Source organism: Dipodomys merriami, unplaced genomic scaffold, assembly GCF_024711535.1.
Source record: "Dipodomys merriami isolate MVZ:Mamm:240054 unplaced genomic scaffold, mDipMer1.0.p SCAF_49, whole genome shotgun sequence".
In the NCBI taxonomy this organism is placed as follows: domain Eukaryota; kingdom Metazoa; phylum Chordata; class Mammalia; order Rodentia; family Heteromyidae; genus Dipodomys; species Dipodomys merriami.
Window position 1 is genome coordinate 1,305,634 of NW_027206057.1, and position 18,731 is coordinate 1,324,364.

Genomic DNA, 18,731 nt, shown 5'->3' on the forward strand with positions numbered 1-18,731 from the left:
TTATGTCTATGAATGTGTTCAAACTCTAGCTCCTGTCACAATGGTTCTTCAAATAAAATACAACCAGAAATCCTTGATCAAATATCTGATCAATCTGGCAGGGTGTATTGTACATACTATACATCTCTATCTGCAGAAGAAGCTACTGTGCTACCTCTCTTCCCATGAGAGGCCTACTTCATACAATTTGCTTCAGTCTTAAGGATGTACCTTAACCTATCAAAAGATGGAAATGAAACTAGGTTCCTTGTTCAACTTTGTGGGAATTCTGTCTGACTCTGTAATCATAAGGATACTTGTTTAATGTAAGATACATGTCCTGTAGCTTTTAGACTTTGGAATACATTTACTGCCTATCAAAGTACATCTAAAAGTAGGGGAACTATTCATGTCTGCTTTTCTTTGTTGTAATTTATACCTGGCCTGATTAAGAGCTGAAAATGACCTGAGATTTCTCTGTAGAACCTGTAACCTAGGTTCAGGCAGCCACCTAATTCCTCTTATGAAATAAGAATTAAGTCACCTTCTTCTTAAACTGACTAAGAAGTATGAAGCTTTTTAGAAAGATATTCGTGGCTTTGGAGGCCAAATAGTTGCCTCAGTGACTTCCTAATTATTTCCATTTAAGAATTTGGTTTTTCTCCAACTGCCACTTGAATGTGTTGAGTAAACTGGTGGTTTATTAATCCGCTTTCAGAAATGTATCTCAGCCTTAACAGGATCTGATGACATCATGTAGGCAAACCTTCTGTGTTGCTTTATTTTGGCATGGACTATTTGGAGGTAACACCAAAATTCCGAGTTCCCTAGGAACAAAGCCAAGAGACATTTAGCCATTTGGTCAAAGTTAGTATCCATGGGGGCAGATCTGGGAAACTGTTGTGGAGGATCTATGGCCAAAACCGCATAATCAAATTTGGTACTGAATGAGTCTTCATAATGTATTAGGAAAAACACATGATCCTTGGAAAGAAAAGTTGCAACTGAATAATGTTGAATGGTTAGGAAAACAAATTAAAAGGGAATAAATAAGTAAGTTAATTTTTTTTAATCTGCCTGAAAATTACCTTTAAGGTTAATTGAATCCAATAGATTTCTTTAGGATCCATTTCTGGGAGTATTTTTAATATATATTTTATTGTAAAGATATGTACAGAGGGGTTCCAGTTACCTGAGTAAGGTAGTGAGTACATTTGCTATCGAGCATTGTTACTTCCTCCTTTGTTTTTTTCCTCTGGGAGTATATTTCATAAGTTATTTCTAATGAATGATGTTTTGCATAGTACAATACAGAGGTGATAAAAGTTTTGGTTAAAGTTTATTTAAAAGACAGGATGTAGGTGTATGTAGGTACAATAAAAAAACACCAACTTGTTATGAAGCATATTACATTATTAAAACTTTCTTCTAGTAATCTAAAACTGGAATCAATGAAAGTTAAAGATTTGTCTGCTTCATTGTCATGCAAAATATTTCTGCCTTAGAAATATTAGTATAATATTAAACCTGATGTGAATTATTGCATCTTTATGAGTGAATCTAATAGGGTCTATCTATCATTGTTATACATACATTTTATGCCTGTCAGAAAAATTAGGTAGCCTACATAAAACCTTACACTCAAAAACATCATCTATTCCTGATAGGATGTGATATTCATTGGGATATTTTGACATATAAGAGTATTATATTTAAATATTCTCTCTAGCTAGTATTTTAAATGGGGGCAAAGATGATTTAGCTATAAACCACTCTTGCTATCTAATGCAAATATACTCATTTTCCAAAGACTGCCATTGTAAAATACCTTCTGGATATGAATGACCTAAATTAAGTACCGTTTTGGATTGCTTGACATGTTATTCAGGGATGACCAAAATAGATATAGTTTTCTTTGATATGTTTTGCAGTCTGTTTACTGGAACTGAATTACTATATAGTGTTATATATAATATTATATATAGTGTTCAACACTATATATCATAGGCCAGTCATGCTAGAATTTACATATCATTGCCCAAAGTTAAATTTGCTAGTGATAATATTGGTAGTATTCAGGTTTATTTTATAAAATGATCATTTGATTTTTAAAACAAAAATTTTATGACCTCCTCTATTAAACTTACTGAATGCTTTATGGCTAAGTTTCTAAACTGATATAAGTTGAGGGAAGGGATTGCTTCAAAAATGCTTAAGTACATTCATCAATGTACATAATACATTAATCATTAATCATTTAAATCTAGGTACTTTTGTAATTGTTTTTCTATCCAGTTTGGAAGTTGGTATTCCCAATCCTCAGATAAATGTTCTGGTACCATCAAGTGCTAGGTAAAAGATGGCGCTTCCCTGTGTCCCTCTGGCTTCAGTAGAACTTGTAACTCGAGGACAATACACCCTTGCCAACTGCAATGCATTTGGAAATTGAACCTATGAAAACATATAAATAGTTTTCAGGTCAAGATAGGGAGAAATAAGAGAGACAACTAGTGCTTGCTTTTGTATGTGTAAAGTAACTTGAACAGGACAACTTTAACAGGAATTTCACTCATGAAGACTATAGTAGCAGACCCAAAGAACCTCTTCTGCTAAATCATTAGACTTTTATAATAAAGCAAAAATTAGAAACCCACAACTAATCATTAGAACATAGACTGTTATGTCTTTCAAAAAATGTGAAAACACTTTAATATAATTTATATTGTTTCTACACAATAGATGTAGGAAATAATTTCACTTAGTGTAAGTACAATGATTAACAAAATCCCAATTTACAAAATAAAAGTAAATAAATGCAGAAATATATTCATTATCAAATTATAACATAAAATAACATTTTTTATTGAGATGTGTTTATTTGTCATTTCAGATAATGGAGTTAATCATTTTGGTATGCTTAGTAATATTCATAACTAATACAATAATGGAACGTTAAGATTGGAGTACAATGACAGTAAACCATTGAAATTTCACATTCACATTGTATAGCCACCGTGAATCCAGAAGTGAATGTTAATAATGTAAAAAAATATAAAATGATTGTAATATAACCATCTAACCATTAACATGTGGAGTTTTAAGACCACTGTTTAATCTGCTAATTTTCTCAGAAATATAAGCAGTTGCTCTTTTGTGATACATGACATGTCCTTGTGCCTTCATACTTAATTTGAAATATCTTTAGTGTAAAAATATACCAAAGTAAATAAAAAAGGAGACACCTATTTACAAAACAATATTGTATACATATTATATAAATGCAGTTATTTCAAAGTCTTTATACAATATTGATAGAATTAGTCATTTTTCATTATTTTACCACAAAACTGCAATGTTGCAAAGGCAGGTTGTAGTTTTGAGATTTTTGATAAAAATGAATACTATTTGGCTGCCTTTTAAGATACTGCAGTTTCTCCCAATATGCTACAGAATTGAAAGTTGATTTGTGAAAACATGATGCCTCTTTCATGAAAGAAAATCCATTCTCCATTTGGAGGTGATGAAAATGCACCTGAAGAAGGGAGAAACTTATTATTTAGCTGAATGTGTTTTGTTTGATAAGCCTGATAACATCAGTCTATTGTATTAGCACCATTGGCATGGATTGTTAATATGTCAAATCACAATAAGAATGGAAACTTGCACATGTTGTACCATCCCTACTTTTGTGGAATTTTTATCTTACCAAGTATGCTATCATACAATATAAATTCAAGTGTATAAGAATGTTTCAAAAGATGGTAAATAACAACCCTCCATTTTTACCAATATTATATATAGATTCTTTTCTGTAAATATTAAGCAGAACTGTAAAGAATTAGACTTTAAAGCAAACTCCTATAATTCATCAGAACAGAAGGAGAATTGCTTTGTTTCCTTGCCTGTGTTGTAGTTGTAATACATAGTACAATTTGATCTCCTCCTAGTTCAAAAACACTGGAAATCATAAAACTTCCCGTTATATGATTTGTTTTGATGGTTAAATGCCAACCATTGCATATATTCTCTCTTTAGTTCATATACTGTAACTTGTGCTTAAGTGACTAGAGCATACTCAAGGCCTATAGCCTGTGGTACATAATTTCACAGTTTCAAAATTGTTGAGGGGAAAACCTTCCATGTTTAAGGGAGCTATGAACTAATGTAAATCTCATGAGCATCCACAGCGGTCTACCACCATGGCTGGAATTTTCCCATATATTATTTGTTCTTTGCCATTAAAATATAGCATATTAATGGGTGACATTTTTGTAGGTGTACAGCAAGGGCCTGCTGAACCTCTGGGATTTGCTTGGTGTACAAGATGAGTATGAGGATATTTTTGTAAAAATACAAATTCACACTCTCCAGAGCAGTAATTAGCCTTGTATCTTTTGGGTGCAATAATCCAATCCCATCCAAAAGCTTCAAAATCCACAGTTAGAGGGTAACGACAGCATCGCGATTCTGTTGAGTGCTCATCACAGTCAAGGCCAAAATCTCTTCTGGATCTTTTTGGTGTGTCTGTTACTTTGACTTCTAAAAAGGGATTCTGCATGAAAAGAACAATTAGAATTAGAAAGAGAGACTGAAACACGTTTCTATCTAAAAGAAGTCATTATTAGAAGAAACCAATCATTCATATACCAAATTTATTTTTCACAAGTACAGTCTTAAGGATCTTAATCTACATTGGGCTTGATTTTCCTCTTACACAGTATAAAGAAATATACAGCAATATACATGTCCCTCAGATCAAATTGTTCTATGTTTTTTTGTTTATTTTACTTTTATCTTGACAGTACTGGCATTTGAAGTCAGGGCCTTACACTTGCTCACCAGGTACTCTAGCACTTCAGACATGTTTTCAGCCCTTTCGGCCTTAGTTATTTTTCAGGTAAGTCCTTGCATTTTACCTGGGTCTTGCCTTGCACTCCGACCTATGCTTCCTACATAGCTGGGATCACCAGTATATGCCCCACACCTGACTTGTTGGGTATGTGGAATTTTCCTAATTGTACCCAGGCTGGCACTGAACCTCAGTCATACTGATCTCTACCTCCAAAGTAGTTTGTATGATAGGTGTGAACCACTGCACCTAGGTTCTATATCTTTTCCATTTTTGTTTTGTTTGATTATCAGATATTCTGTTCAAATACTATTTTATTTTATTATTTATTCATTTTTTTTGGGGGGGGGTCCAGTCATGGGGCCTGAACTCTGGGCCTGGGCGCTATCCCTCGGCTCTTCAGCTCAAGGCTAGCACTTTACCACTTGAGCCACAGCACCACTTCTGGCTTTTTTCTTTTTTCTTATTTGGTGCTGAGGAATTGAATCCAGGGCCTCATGCATACAGGGCAAGCGCTCTACCACTGAGCCACCTTCCCAGCGATTATCAGATATTCTGGAGCATAGGAGATGTCTTGGAAATATGTCTGGGAAGAAAGAGAGGGGAGAAAGGGAGAGTGAAGAAGGGAGGGAAGAAGTAAGCATCCTCTCTAAATCACCCTTAAGCACATGTACTCTCCCTTTCTGTACATAGGTCTGGTGAGTATAGGAGGAATAGATGGCCTCTCCCATCCTCTTCCCTAGGTCTTTCTTCAGGGAACTTAGAGAATAAAAACCAGAGCAAAATAGCTACCTCTGCACAGCATATGGATTGAAATGGGCAAAAGGAAGGTAGGGTGATAAAGGAAGCTCTAGCTGTTCATATACTAATATAAAAAGTAAAACCCCTAAGAAAGAGGACAGATTCACAAGAAGAGATGGTGATATATCTCTTCTCTTTCTCTTTCACTTAAAATTATTTCTTTTCAGATATTCAAAGAGTAGTTTCTTAACCTTGGTATTGGCTCAGTCTTTCCATGCATTTAAGACTTTCCTTGTGCAAGGAAAAGTCTAGAGAATATGTCTTATTAACCACCTGCTTAATAATAAAAGCTTGCCAAATTTGCAACTTTGACAATTAAAATACCTATAAGAAGAATATTTTCTCAAATAATTGCAACTTTGACAATTAAAATACCTATAAGAAGAATATTTTCTCAAATAATTGCAACTTTGACAATTAAAATACCTATAAGAAGAATATTTTCTCAAATAATTGGTAGTAGTTTTTAAATCTTATATCAAAATTAAAATAGACCTGGTTGTTTCTCATGTGGAAAGTTAACAGTTTCAATAGATCATTTTGAAAATTATGTAGTCTTTTAAAGTATTTATTTTTAACTTATAGCAGATGAGATTTACTAATTAGGTATTTGCTATATCCTTGGCTTGATGTTATATAAATCAATCAGAATTCACTAAATAAACTATTACACAAGTAATCTAACCAGGTCAAAAGTAAGTTAATAAATGAAACTATAATTTTATTAGGGGTATTCAACAAAGTAAACTATACATGAATCACTTCATCACATCATTATCTTGTAAGTAGCATATTGAATAGGAGAATCTTACATGAAACCTTTCAATAAAATATGTCTATACATATGCATAGTTAATTTCTGTAAGTAAAACATTTTCATTTAATTTTTTCTGATTTATGCAAAGCCAAAATTTTTAGCACATTTAGGGGAAAAATGGGAGAGAAAAGTTTTGGTTTGTCAGGTATATATACTAGAATCTGCTATGTAGACTTTATATTTTAATCCATTTAACTATGTATCATATCAATGAAAAGTACTTTATACTTCATTCTAAGCTCAGAAAAACTCTTTATGAAATTAAGAACCATGATATAATTGTATTAAACCTTCATGCAAAGTAAGAGTAATGGGAATATTTCATGGGATATGAAATTGGACACCCACTTTTTATTGGGTACAGGGCTACCAACAGGGTAAAATACTTTTGTCTGGTTTATGAGCATGGGAAATTGGTATTTATGTCCCACTATTATTCATTCATTTTATGAATAAAATCCTAACTACGTTGTTAATAAGTTATTTTCAGTTATCACTTACCAGCCCATCCTCTCCTGGTCCTGGGAAGGTTACAGCAAGATCATAGCCATTCTCATCTAAAGCTTTTATTTCAATGCCTAAGTTGGATTCAGGTTGTTTGAGCCAATTTTGCAACACTGTCTTCACATCAATGCTCTGCCAAATACCAGTGCCTGGGTTCATGTCAAGTTTCAGAGATCGGATTCCAGTATACCTTGTACCATCTTTCATGGGTTTGATGAGTCTCAGGATTTGCACAAACACTGTTGTAGGAGTCTTCACGGGCCTCAGATAGATCCAGAGTTGGGCCTTTACTACTTTATTATATTGTATTTTAGAGCTAAATTTAAAGAAGCAACATTTGGGCTTTCCATCCACTTGCATTAGAAAATCAGCTACAAATAAATAAGGAAGAGTTATTGAAATTATTTCTCATGAAAATAGGAATAAAATCCCTCAATAATAATAATTGAGCATTTTTTTCATTTGGGAAAATGTATGCATGAAATATAATGTAGAACTTCATTCATGACTCAGAAAAAAATGCCAAAATAATTACTCCAGCTTTTTAGACTTCCTTGGATTTATGTGTTTTCAGCTGTTTTTAAGGAGTTCCCTTTCCAGACAATTGTGAACTAAAAGCTGTTTTGGGAAGGAATGAACAGTAGATGAAATTTTAAAATGATGATGATTAGAGAGAACAAGAGACACTGTGAAGGAACATCCACTTAGAATTCTTTGGGAATCTGAGTAGTTACACTTACTGAGCAGCTGTACCAATCAGTCTGGATGAAGAAACCCTTCCCCCAGGCCTGAATTACCTGGGGACAAGACACACTGAGCAACTTACTGAGCCTCAGGAATGAGCAGAAAATATAGTTCATCTGTTATATTTTGGCTCAAGATTAGCCTTTCAAAGGAACAAAATGAGGCAGAAATAACACAAAAACTTATTTTATTCAATTCATTTCCAAAGCTAGAAAGTATTATGCTTAGGATTAGCCTGTCATGGTTAGCACAAGCACTAAGAATTTCCTTTTGCTTAAAAAATTTGAGATAGGACTATTTGATGGTAGATCAAGTAAAAAAATACTTTTGAATGGTAACTTGATTATTTAATAAAGGAAACTATTTTGAAACACTTTCAAGTCTAAGTTAAAGTGAACAAAACACTGTATAAAAGCAAGATTCCTGATGGAAGGAACAAAAATCTTCCTTATCATGCTTACTCTGACAAGATACCTCTCTTCCTTTCCTGAGAAAGTATTCTTTCTAAGCTGACTGAAAAGATAGATGAACTATATTATCTTTCAGAAACAATATTGTTAGAGAGAAGATAGGTGTTAGTCCTCTCTTGCATGAAGAATAAAATATTTTGAGAGGTTACTAAGCAATGTAACTGCTTGGAAATACGCAGACAGGCTGCTCTCAATAAGAGGCTCATGACCGAGGTCCAAGTAGGACTTTATAAGCCATATGCTACCTGATTAAAATGTCTATTTCCTAGAGTTTTTCTGATATTATCTCATGATTATCATGATGGTATCTTTGCTTCATCATTGCCTTGACTAATACATTAAATATAACTTTTTTCTTACTGTTCAGTGGAATCGTTTTCACAGTTATTTAATTGGTGAGCAACATACAAAACTGTGGAAGATAGATTTAAACAACAGAAACCACTGTAGGTAAGCAGCAGTGCTCAAAGTAGCTTAAAGGAATGTCTTCTTATTTATAAAAGAACTTTTTCTAAATGCATATTTTAAACAATCCAAAGCAATTACAAAATGTCATGTAAGCTTTTAACTTTGCTGTAGTGTCTCCCAGTCCTTGCCTCGGAAAAAATAGACAGTGAAAACATAGGCATTCTATATTTTCCATACTAAACTGAACATTAATGCTGTATAAGTATTTAATTTTCAGCCCTTTAGTTCTATCAGGAAACATTTAATACAGCAGCTTTCAATCACAATGTATTTCTTAGGAAATCTCAAAAAAAAAAAAACCCTCTTTTCTCTCCCACTTACATAGAAGCCAACAGCTTGTTAAAAGAGCCTGAAAATAGATCTGTTTCTCATAAACAGTAGAACAGTCAGCAGAACTGTTGCTATACACTAACAGAACTACTTACACTCTGTAGGCATAGTAATGATTGTTTCTGTTGTTGCATGATAATCATCATCTTCCAAAGAACCATCACTGCTGTCATCCCTCTGGACATCGTACTGATCAATCAGTTCCCGGAGTGGAGGAGCTTTGGGTAAAAGTTGTCTTATGGCATCTTTGCTGATGTTAGGAGCTGTTTCCAAGCGAAGTTTACTGAGGATTTGAATTTTTATGGCTTCTATCCGTGAATATTTAGTGTTTTGTCTCCAAGTACATGCATTACACAGAGCCTCTTTTTCCACATTTTCTTTTTGTTCACTGTTCTCATTTAGATCCACGGGACCAGCAACAATCAGCATGAACAGGTAAATAGAAACATAGATTTGAAGCTTTTGCATGATTTAATTCAGCACAATCTTTTTTTTTCTGATTCTTTTTTCTTCCTTTTTCTTTTCTTTTGCTTTTGAGTAATGCCAAGCAAAATCTTAATGCATGTACAGTCAGAGAGACAACTTGCCACACCAGTGAATCTTGTATACTGTATTCCAAGTGGCTTTTTATATTCCTACTCAGATGAGACAAGTGTCGTCAGGATCTATGATTGGCTCTTGCTCCACAATGAATCTAGCTGTCAGAGGTTAAAACCCTGTCTGTCACAAGTCACCAAGCAGTATTTTGTTACAGTCGAGGGTGAGCTGATTCATTTGAGTACTTCATAGTCGAAATAAGTCCTCAAATAATGAAAGAAATGTAACATTTGGAAAATTAAAGTTTATGTAATCATATAAACTGTACTTGCCTTACTAATCTCTATAAAATCCTTGTTATAATTTAAATGAGGAAGTTTCTATTTACACTTTATACTTTAAATGTGAACTATACAAACTATTACTTTCTCAAAAGTTAGAATAATGTTTTAATGTTTAAGCAAGCATTTAAAGTAAACAATATCTTAGGTCACTTTTAGAGCTGTATAATCAGGGAAACAAAATTTAGGAATGCCTTAATTTTAAAAACAACAAAGTTAAGAATGTATTACCAATAAAAGATTTTCATCTGTAATTTGAGAAACTTGTTTTCCTGACTAAATTCTCAGCACTTGCTAAAATTGTTCTTACTATTTTGCATTGTGTTTGAAATTAGTTTTAAATCATTTACTGTTTCATTAATATGAAAATTATTCTTAATGGTGAGAATTATTTTATTATTCCCAATCTAAAGAATTAGATGATTATGTTATTCTTAGTCTAAAGAATTAGATTACTATCACTCAGAAGTATTTCTTCATTATTACCAAGAAGGTAATATCAGCTCATACAAAAATCCCAGCACTTATATTAAGAAGATAATGTATTTAGTAATTGGTATTGCAAGTTTAGTACAGTGTGTCTCCGTTTTCCAATAGTAAAACAGTGAAATATTTATTCTGTATGAATTGTACCAGAAGACTGTGAACACATTAAGGAGAAAGAGTGCCATAGCAGAGGGACAGCCTTTTGTTCTTTCCCAATACTGGGATAGGTTAGCATCCCTTTGCCAGTTTCTCATTTTGACCAGAGGGCAGACACCTGGCAGGGATTTGGGGTGAGATCTGGGAGCAGAGAATGGAGCTTTTTGTTCTCCCAACTTGAGTGGCCTCTATAGGGCTCAAACTCTCACCCTTGGCTTTGGGAGCCACAAGGTCTAATCAAATGAACTATTAAAGGGCAGAATAAACATGGCCAGTGAGAAACAGAAGATGTTTCCAGGCCACAGGAGATTTTCTCTTAGTACTTCTTTTGGGGACACTTGATTCCTAAGAGATTTAATCCATCACTTTTCTTTCCAAGACAGTGTAGTGCTCATATCAAATATTTATTTTTTAGGTCACTACCATTTTTGCACACTGTACACCAATTTACTGCCTCAGTGCACTAAAATGCAACTCAGGAGCCTGAAAAGTTAATGCATTTTCATCAAATTCTTAAAAGGCATCTACACCTCTTGAGAAAAATGGCCTTACATAATGCATTGGATTTGCCCATCATTAAAGATTAAGGAAAATCAGACACAAACCATATGCCCTCAGATTTTTAGATCCTCTTTGTTGTGGAACAATATTAGCTCAGGTTTATAAAGTTTTATATATTTGTTTGGAATTTTTATTCTGCAATATATAAATTTTTATAATATAATTATTGCAACATGCTACTAGACACTTCTGAATAAATCAAATCTTTTTTAATGTGCTTAGAATTTCATAGCAGTTGAGTGCTCAGTCAGTAGAGCCAGACAGAACCAAGTTCAAATCTGAACTTAAGTTACTTCTAACTATATGACAACAGGTGAGATAATACTTAACTTCTCATAGATTGAGTTTCCTCATACAGAATATTGGATATCATCTAATAATACATGTATATTGCTAAATATACCACTGTCATATGGCATTGCTAAATGTTGCAATGTCATAGTTATCATCATGTTGATGATAACTAGCACTTAGGGGCTTACTCTTGATTCCAGGTAAGCACGTTTGTTATACTTAAAATTATCCTTCACATAGCAGCTGCCAATTACCAGTGTACAAGGTAGGCCTCTGAAGAAAGTAAAGCAAGTTAAAAGACAAATTTCAGCTCTTGTTATTTATTCTTATTATCTGGAGTAAAACAAAGATTGTCCTTTGTCCATGCAGACAATTCTCATTATTATTGTTTCCTGGCGAAAATTTATTTATAAATATTAGTACTCCTGGTACTTTTACAGTTATTCGTTGACCTTGGGCAGAGTAAACACATTGAGACTTCTGACACAGAGGTTCACACTGAGACCAGGAAGGCAGAGCCTTTCTTTGCTGTTTCAGCTCTCATGGGACAAACAAGGATCCATCTTTCAGCCTGCATTTTTTGTTGGTTACATTTTGGTGTGTGGGTGTTTTTTTTTGTGGCTCATTTTGCTCTTTTAAAAACTGTCCCTAAACAGCATACAGAATGTGGTAGAACAGTGGCTGCCTGCAATAGTTACTGATGGACACAGAGCTTCTATTTCAGGTGAGAAGTTCTGGAGATAAAGTAGGGATAGTTGTACAGTAGTGTGAAAATGCTTTCTGTCCCCAAACCACACACTTAAAATTGGTTAAAAGAATAACTCTTATGTTAATTATATTATACCATAATTTTTAGAAAGCTGTTCTATGCCACAAGAAAAGATTGTACTGTAAAAAGTGCATGTATTAGACAAACGACTGAGGCATGAGTTTAGTGCTGTTGGAGGTGAGTCCAATGTTAATAAACAGATGCTTTAGATGAAGTAAGATGTCTTTACAAGGAAACACAAAACAAAGAGCCATATTAATTGATTTATTAAAACAAATTACAAGTACTAAGTAGCTCACCGAACCCTGTATTTCTCTGGCTTATTATTTGCTAATTCTTGAGAAACTAACTACCATCAATAATAATTGATGGTACCTAATAAACTTCTCTAGAGGATAATATTAAATGGGTCATGGAGTACCCCAACAATTTCAGGTCCTTTTTTAAAATAATATGACAAACTTGTAACTGTAACCCCTCTGTACAGTATTTTCACAATAAAAAACTTATTAAAAATATTATGACAAACTTCCTTCATCATATTACAAATACTTGCAGATGCTCTCAAAATACCTTTGAGAATATAAAATGTGTTTGCCAAAGCATGCTTATGATTTTACTCTTTCTAGATTCTAGAACTACTGAGTACACTAATGTACAGATCTACAAGAAGTTTAATAATATACATTTTTAAAAAAATGAGGCATTAGGAATTTGAATAAGAAGAGTTCATAATAAATTCAATTATTTGGAGAAAACACCCCGAAAGCAAACCTACCTTGTATCTGAATATTCTTTCCACTTCCTTTTAATAATCTTTACTATTATTCTTTCGTGATAATTCTTTTTTTGGGGGGGTGGGTCCGAACTCTGGGCCTGGGTGCTATCCCTCAGCTCTTCTGCTCAAGGCTAGTGCTCTACCACTTGAGCCACAGCGCCACTTCTGGCTTATTTCTTTTTGTGGTTCTAAGGAATCGAACCCAGTGCCTCATGCATGCAAGGCAAGCGCTCTACCACTGAGTCACCTTCCCAGCCCCTGTGATAATTCTTATAGTCAGAAAAAGGCTATAGGGTGCTTAAATCGCAACAACATGAGAAAAAAAGCCAACCCACATTGAACCACACTGTTACATGAACTGTATGCTCTAAAAACATTTTTAAGGTCCCCAAAGCCTTTTGTTTGTATAGGTCAAGTCTATGAATCCTTAATATATTTCCAAGGAAAGCTGAGACATTTTAGTGAATAGGTTTATGCAAGCGTACATTCTATTTGCTGACAGAGATGATATATGCCTCCATCATAAACCCTCCAGGAAACTCCATTGGACACATAAGAAAGAATGAGACAGAAAGACAAAAATAATTTGAATTATTATGAAAATACATTTTTACTTCACACACTGTTTTGGAATCGCATCTATAAGCTACATTCAGGGAACCCCAGCCCTAAAATAGTAACTTTTATACTATTACAGTTTAATATTTCCCCATTACTTGACTCCTGCTCTTCTAAATAACTGATTTTGCTTTTAATGAGATGAAACTTTCAAGTAGGGTAATTTTGAGGGCAAAGAATTACTTTGTTCTTTCTTGCTCCTGTACCTTGTGTATAATTACATGGGGAAATTAGTGTCTATTGAATAATCAAGCCAATGAATGAACAAATGTCTCCTTAAAACTCAGAAACATCAGCTCCTTGATTTTTCAGTAGTCTTAATTATATATTGGTAGACTTTACAAATGCCTTTGCTTGGATTATTAGTTTGCTCTGATTGTGGTTCATACTTTTCTATGTGCTCACTCAAAGTTGGTATTATTGGTCCGTGTGTTTTTGCCACCTGTACTTTGGGAGGGCACCAAGAGCACTGTGCACATTTGATGATCTGTGGCTACTGGAACTATGTGTCTCTTATGGGAGACAGTGTCAGGATCTGTCATGCTGGCTATGTCACTGCTGTTTAAGATGACCAGATCCTTTACACAACATAGATTCATATTTACTACATTTAATGTGCATTAAACATAACCCTAGAGGTTACACACACATTTTAACTCTCAAAGAAGCTGTGTGTGTGTGTGTGTGTGTGTGTGTGTGTGTGTGTGTGTGTGTGTATGTGAACAAGGCCAGGACAATATACTTTGACCAAGAGAGCCAGAAATCAATGTGTTTTACAGAATTCATTTTCTCTGTGTCTCTGTCTCTCTGTATATCTCTATCTCTCTCTTTCTCTCAGCTCCCAGAGAACCTGAGTTCCTTGTTTTTTTATAGATCTTAGATATTTATTCATATTCTAGGTGATCTAAATAACTATCTAGTATTTGAGTATTACTGCTATATTTTTTGTTCCAAGTGCTACAAATTCAAAGCTTAAATTTAGTTTTTTTTGTTGTTGTTTTACTTTCATTAAGTTTACGTCAAGTGCTGTCTAACACTAGAGAGGCTGCTTTTTATACAGTATTCATAGGAGATTTCAATTTTTCCTCCTTTAAAAGGGAATTATTGAACTATTCATGTTTGAATAGCTGATTCAGATAATGTTCTTATTCTAGAAAATGCAAATAAATATATCCATTTATGTCCAGTGCCCCAGGCTGTGGTTTATAGATGGCAAATCCTATAGGTCACTCATTTATGCCCTCTTCCCCCCCCCCTTTTTTTTTACCGGACTTAGAATTTCTTTCTGTTTATGTTGACTGTATGAACAGTGAAATAACATGTAAGAATATTTCAGATTGCCTCACATAAATTATACCAGTCTTTGTTTCATTTCTCATATTTGTTACATCATCACCAGTGATGTATAAACTGCTGTACCAGTGACTCCTTCCCTGAATTAAGAAAGTGTAAACTTCTGCTTGAAGCTGTAAATTTTCCTTACCAAATTTAAAGCAGTTAAACGTCTTTATAAATCTTCCAACAAGAAACTTTAATTTTATTTTCATTATATTTGGTGACCAATTTTCCTCATGATGGCTTAATTTGCTTTAGAAGAGTCACGTGGTTTCCAGGGCAGATGACAATATAGATTAAATTGGCAATGACATTGTTTTAATATCTAGGCCCTTACGGTTGGTGAGTTACATTTGAGATTTTCAAAGCTTTGGGTTTTTTTTTTTTTGAGGAACTTTAATACAGAATATGTTTCTGCAAAGAAAATAATTTTAATTGTTTTGTTTGAATGTTTAAAGTTTTATAGCATTTAAAACATTATTTTACTACCTTAGAATTCAATCTTTCCATGAGTGCTCAGAAACGTTTTCTTTTTTTTTTTTTTTTTTATTGTGAAATACCATACAGAGGGGTTACAATTACATGGGCAAGATAATGAGTACATTTCCTATCAAGCATTGTTTCCTCCTCCTTTGTTTCCCCTTCCCATCCACATTTTTTCCCCTTGGAATTGCCTAAAGCATTGCTTTCATAATTCACAGAGAGCTGGCTTTCAGAGCAGTTCTGTTCTCCAGATTCTTTGGTAAATTCCTACAAAGAAGCTTTTAAAAATATAGTTATTATTTATTATTCATTAAAAACTCATTAAACTGATTTTTGATAGATACTATGCCAGATATTTGAAGCAGGAAAAAAACTTTTTGCCTAAGGAAAATAATTTAATATTAGAAAATAAGGAATTTAGGATTGTTATATCTAATCTACTCATAAGCAGATGGAGAAATGGGCCCAGAAGGAGGCTAGGTGATGATGATGATGATAACAATTAAATTATAAATAATTTATTTCATTTGTATATTTGAAGGGAAAAGTATTCTTTTGTGTTGTTAATGTTTTCCTGTTCTAAAATTTGCAAAGCCAGGCCTCAGTCTTGTAGGTCAATGCTACAGTGGTACCCTTTGTTCCTAGATCCATTCATGGCTCTGGCTTGACAACTTAAAGATCCAATATGGCTGCTTTCAGCAATGAGTCTGTAGGGTTTAATGTCCACTGATTAAATGATTTTTGGATCTTTATTTACTCAGATACTAGAGGTTAGCTTTTGTTATACCATAGCACTGTTAGCTTGAGCTTCAGTATTTTAAATTATATTTTAAAATTTGCGAAATTTGAAATTAATCAGTCTATACTTTCTAGTCATTTTAATCACGAAGAGTTTTATATTTAATTTCTACTTTGTTTAAAAAATAGTTACAACCGTGAATTATAGTAGAAAAAGAAAGAAAGAAAAGAAAAGAAGGAAAGAAAGAGTAAAGAAAAGAAAGAACGAAAAAGAAAAGGAAAAAAAAATCATTGAACATGAACATTCTGGCCTCTGCTGGGAACTCTAAGAACTGCATCACTTGCACTCTGAAATTTTCCAAGGTCAAAAGAATTTTAGCATAAAGCTTAGATTCAGTTTTATATATATAGCTTTTCTCTTTTGTTCTGTCTCAGGCAGATTAATAAGACAGATTAATAAAATGATTGAGAATTGGATCTGAATTCAATCTAGGACATTTTTACATGACAAGTTGAATTTTAATCCTTGAGATAGAATACAGAAAGCTTCTACCTTTGTTTCAAATAAATAGAAAAGCAGTATTTTAAAACAACTTCACAAAAACTCAGAAGAGAAATCTGATGAATTAAGCAACATTCACACGTTTGATAAAATATGGTATGGTAAAGACTTCTTAAAAAATTTTGGCTCAAGTGCTGGGAAGGTGGCTCAGTGGTAGAGTGCTTGCCTTGCATGCATAAGGCCCTGGGTTCGATTCCTCAGCACCACATAAGCAGAAAAGCCAGAAGTGGCACCATGGCTCCAGTGGTAGAGTGCTAGCCTTGAGCTGAGGAGCTGAGGGACAGTACCCAGGCCCAGAGTTCAGGCCCCATGACCGGCAAAAAAAAAAAAAAAAATGGCTCAATCACACCCACTATATGTGGGCAAACATTGAATATATTTACATAAAGCATTGCCCTAGCTACAAAAGAGGGCAGGTAACGGTATCAACCAACACTTCAGCAAGCACAAAACCACAGAATGGAGCTGGAGTTGTAGGATAAGCCAGTAGTATGGTTGGGTATAGGTGATTATACATTGGAGACTGGGGAATAAAGAGTAACGATAGATAGATGGGACACCAGAAACAGGGCTATAAAGTCTCATCCAAATCCGTACTGTTCTGGTTCTAGGGCTTGAACCCAGGGCCAGGACACCATCCCTTTTCACTCAAGGCTAGAACTCTACCACTTGAGCCATGGCTCTACTTTCTGCCTTTTGGTGGTTAATTGAAGAGAAGCTTCTCATGGACTTTCCTATGTGGGCTGACTTGGAACTGAGATCTTCAGATCTTCAGTTGCTTGAGTAGCTAGGATTACAGATATGAGCCACTAGTGATGGGCAGATTATTAACCTTTATTTTCTTACTTATCATTTTTATTGTAAAGGTGATGTACAGAGGATTACAGTTGCATAAGTCAGGTAAGAAATACATTCATTTCTTTTTGAACAGTGTCACCTCTTCCCCTCTGAAAGTTGTATAGTTTATTTTCAACATAGTGCTTAGTATCACTGATGCATTTGTTTTCTCATCTGCAAAATGGAAATACCAGCCAAGCTATGGAAACTAAATGAGATCATGTAAGATACCAGAAGAGAAGAATTCAGGCAAGACAAGGATGTAATAAAAAGAGATAGGTAAGATTATTAGGAAAGAACTATGGCAAGGAAAGGAAATTATGTGGCATGGTTAGTTCAACCTCAGCCATCCTCAGGGTTCAGTCAGACCCAAACATTAGGTTTAAATAGAAGACAGTTTAGGAGAAGGGGAAAAAGGTAAATAGAGTTAAAAAGTTACGGTTGTAGATGTGGCCTCTCTGGTTATTATCTCAGGTCTGGTTCTCCCAGAGTCTAGGATCTGGAGAAGAATCTCATTATCCTCATTTGGGATCAACCTGGCTTCCCTGAGGTGATCTCTCAGCCTTCAGGGTGCATTCTGATTATTATTAGTTACTGTGTTTGCTTGAGGGCTATCTATCCTGAAAGACTATGCTATTCCTTAAAGTTCAGTTTAGTACTTTTCCATAGAAATATTAACAACCAGTCCTGACTTTCCTGGAACCCAAACTGGTTGCAAAGTGACTGTGGAGAGAATAGCCTAGAACAGTGACAACCCCAAAATGGAAGCACGGATGCCAGGCTTCCTTCCTCTTTTTGGTAGCAAAAAGAGATTAAGTTCCTGTTACAAATACAGATTGGAATCAAGTTGTCTCTATCAAGAAATAGAGTATATATTGAGATTGCTGTGAGAAATTCCTATCCCTAGGTCCATTCTATAGGGTGGGAGTCACCAGTGGATTGGGAAGTCTTCATTACAAGAGCGACCTTGTGATCTCCTCCATTTTAGATTCCCTTTGCATTCTCCATTGCCCATGGATAGTTGCTACCTGGCCCCTGGAATTGAATAAGTTCTTTTTAACAGTGACACTCACAAGACAATGTGTTGGAAATGAACTTTACAACTTTGGGAGGAGGGTTGGGGATGGAAAGTGGGAAAGATGAGGGAGGGATAACAATATTCAACAAAAAATGCACTCATTACCTTATGTATGTAACTGTAACCTCTCTATACCTCACCTTGACAATTAAATTAAATTAAAAAAATTGAAGTGTCAACATCTAATAATAACAGT

The 18,731-nt window shown here is 34.4% G+C and overlaps 2 protein-coding genes across 3 annotated transcripts in view; one reads left to right on the forward strand and one right to left on the reverse strand.

The window, feature by feature from the left end:
• Positions 1-2,932: 2,932 nt before the first annotated feature.
• Positions 2,933-9,539, reverse strand: Mstn (myostatin). The gene is made up of 3 exons (XM_069995654.1): positions 9,058-9,539; positions 6,948-7,321; positions 2,933-4,531 (listed from the first exon to the last, which is right to left on the reverse strand). Exons 1-3 carry the CDS (start codon positions 9,428-9,430, stop codon positions 4,151-4,153), a joined length of 1,128 nt encoding a protein of 375 aa, XP_069851755.1. The 5' UTR covers positions 9,431-9,539; the 3' UTR covers positions 2,933-4,150.
• Positions 9,320-18,731, forward strand: part of CUNH2orf88 (chromosome unknown C2orf88 homolog) — a 101,282-nt gene continuing 91,870 nt past the window's right edge. The window contains exon 1 of one of the 2 annotated variants that reach the window (XM_069995659.1): positions 9,320-9,397. The gene's annotated coding sequence lies outside the window, so the exon portion shown is untranslated. The remainder of the gene's footprint in view (positions 9,398-18,731) is intronic. The other variant, XM_069995660.1, reaches the window with a different exon arrangement.

What these genes read in the sequence shown, in the direction of transcription:
- Mstn (XM_069995654.1), bottom strand. Translation starts at nt 9,430, where the DNA reads ATGCAAAAGCTTCAAATCTATGTTTCTATTTACCTGTTCATGCTGATT. An exon ending in CATTACTATGCCTACAGAGT is followed by an intron (nt 7,322 to 9,057) that starts GTAAGTAGTTCT and finishes ATTTATTTGTAG; the next exon opens with CTGATTTTCTAATGCAAGTG. An exon ending in GACCAGGAGAGGATGGGCTG is followed by an intron (nt 4,532 to 6,947) that starts GTAAGTGATAAC and finishes CTTTTCATGCAG; the next exon opens with AATCCCTTTTTAGAAGTCAA.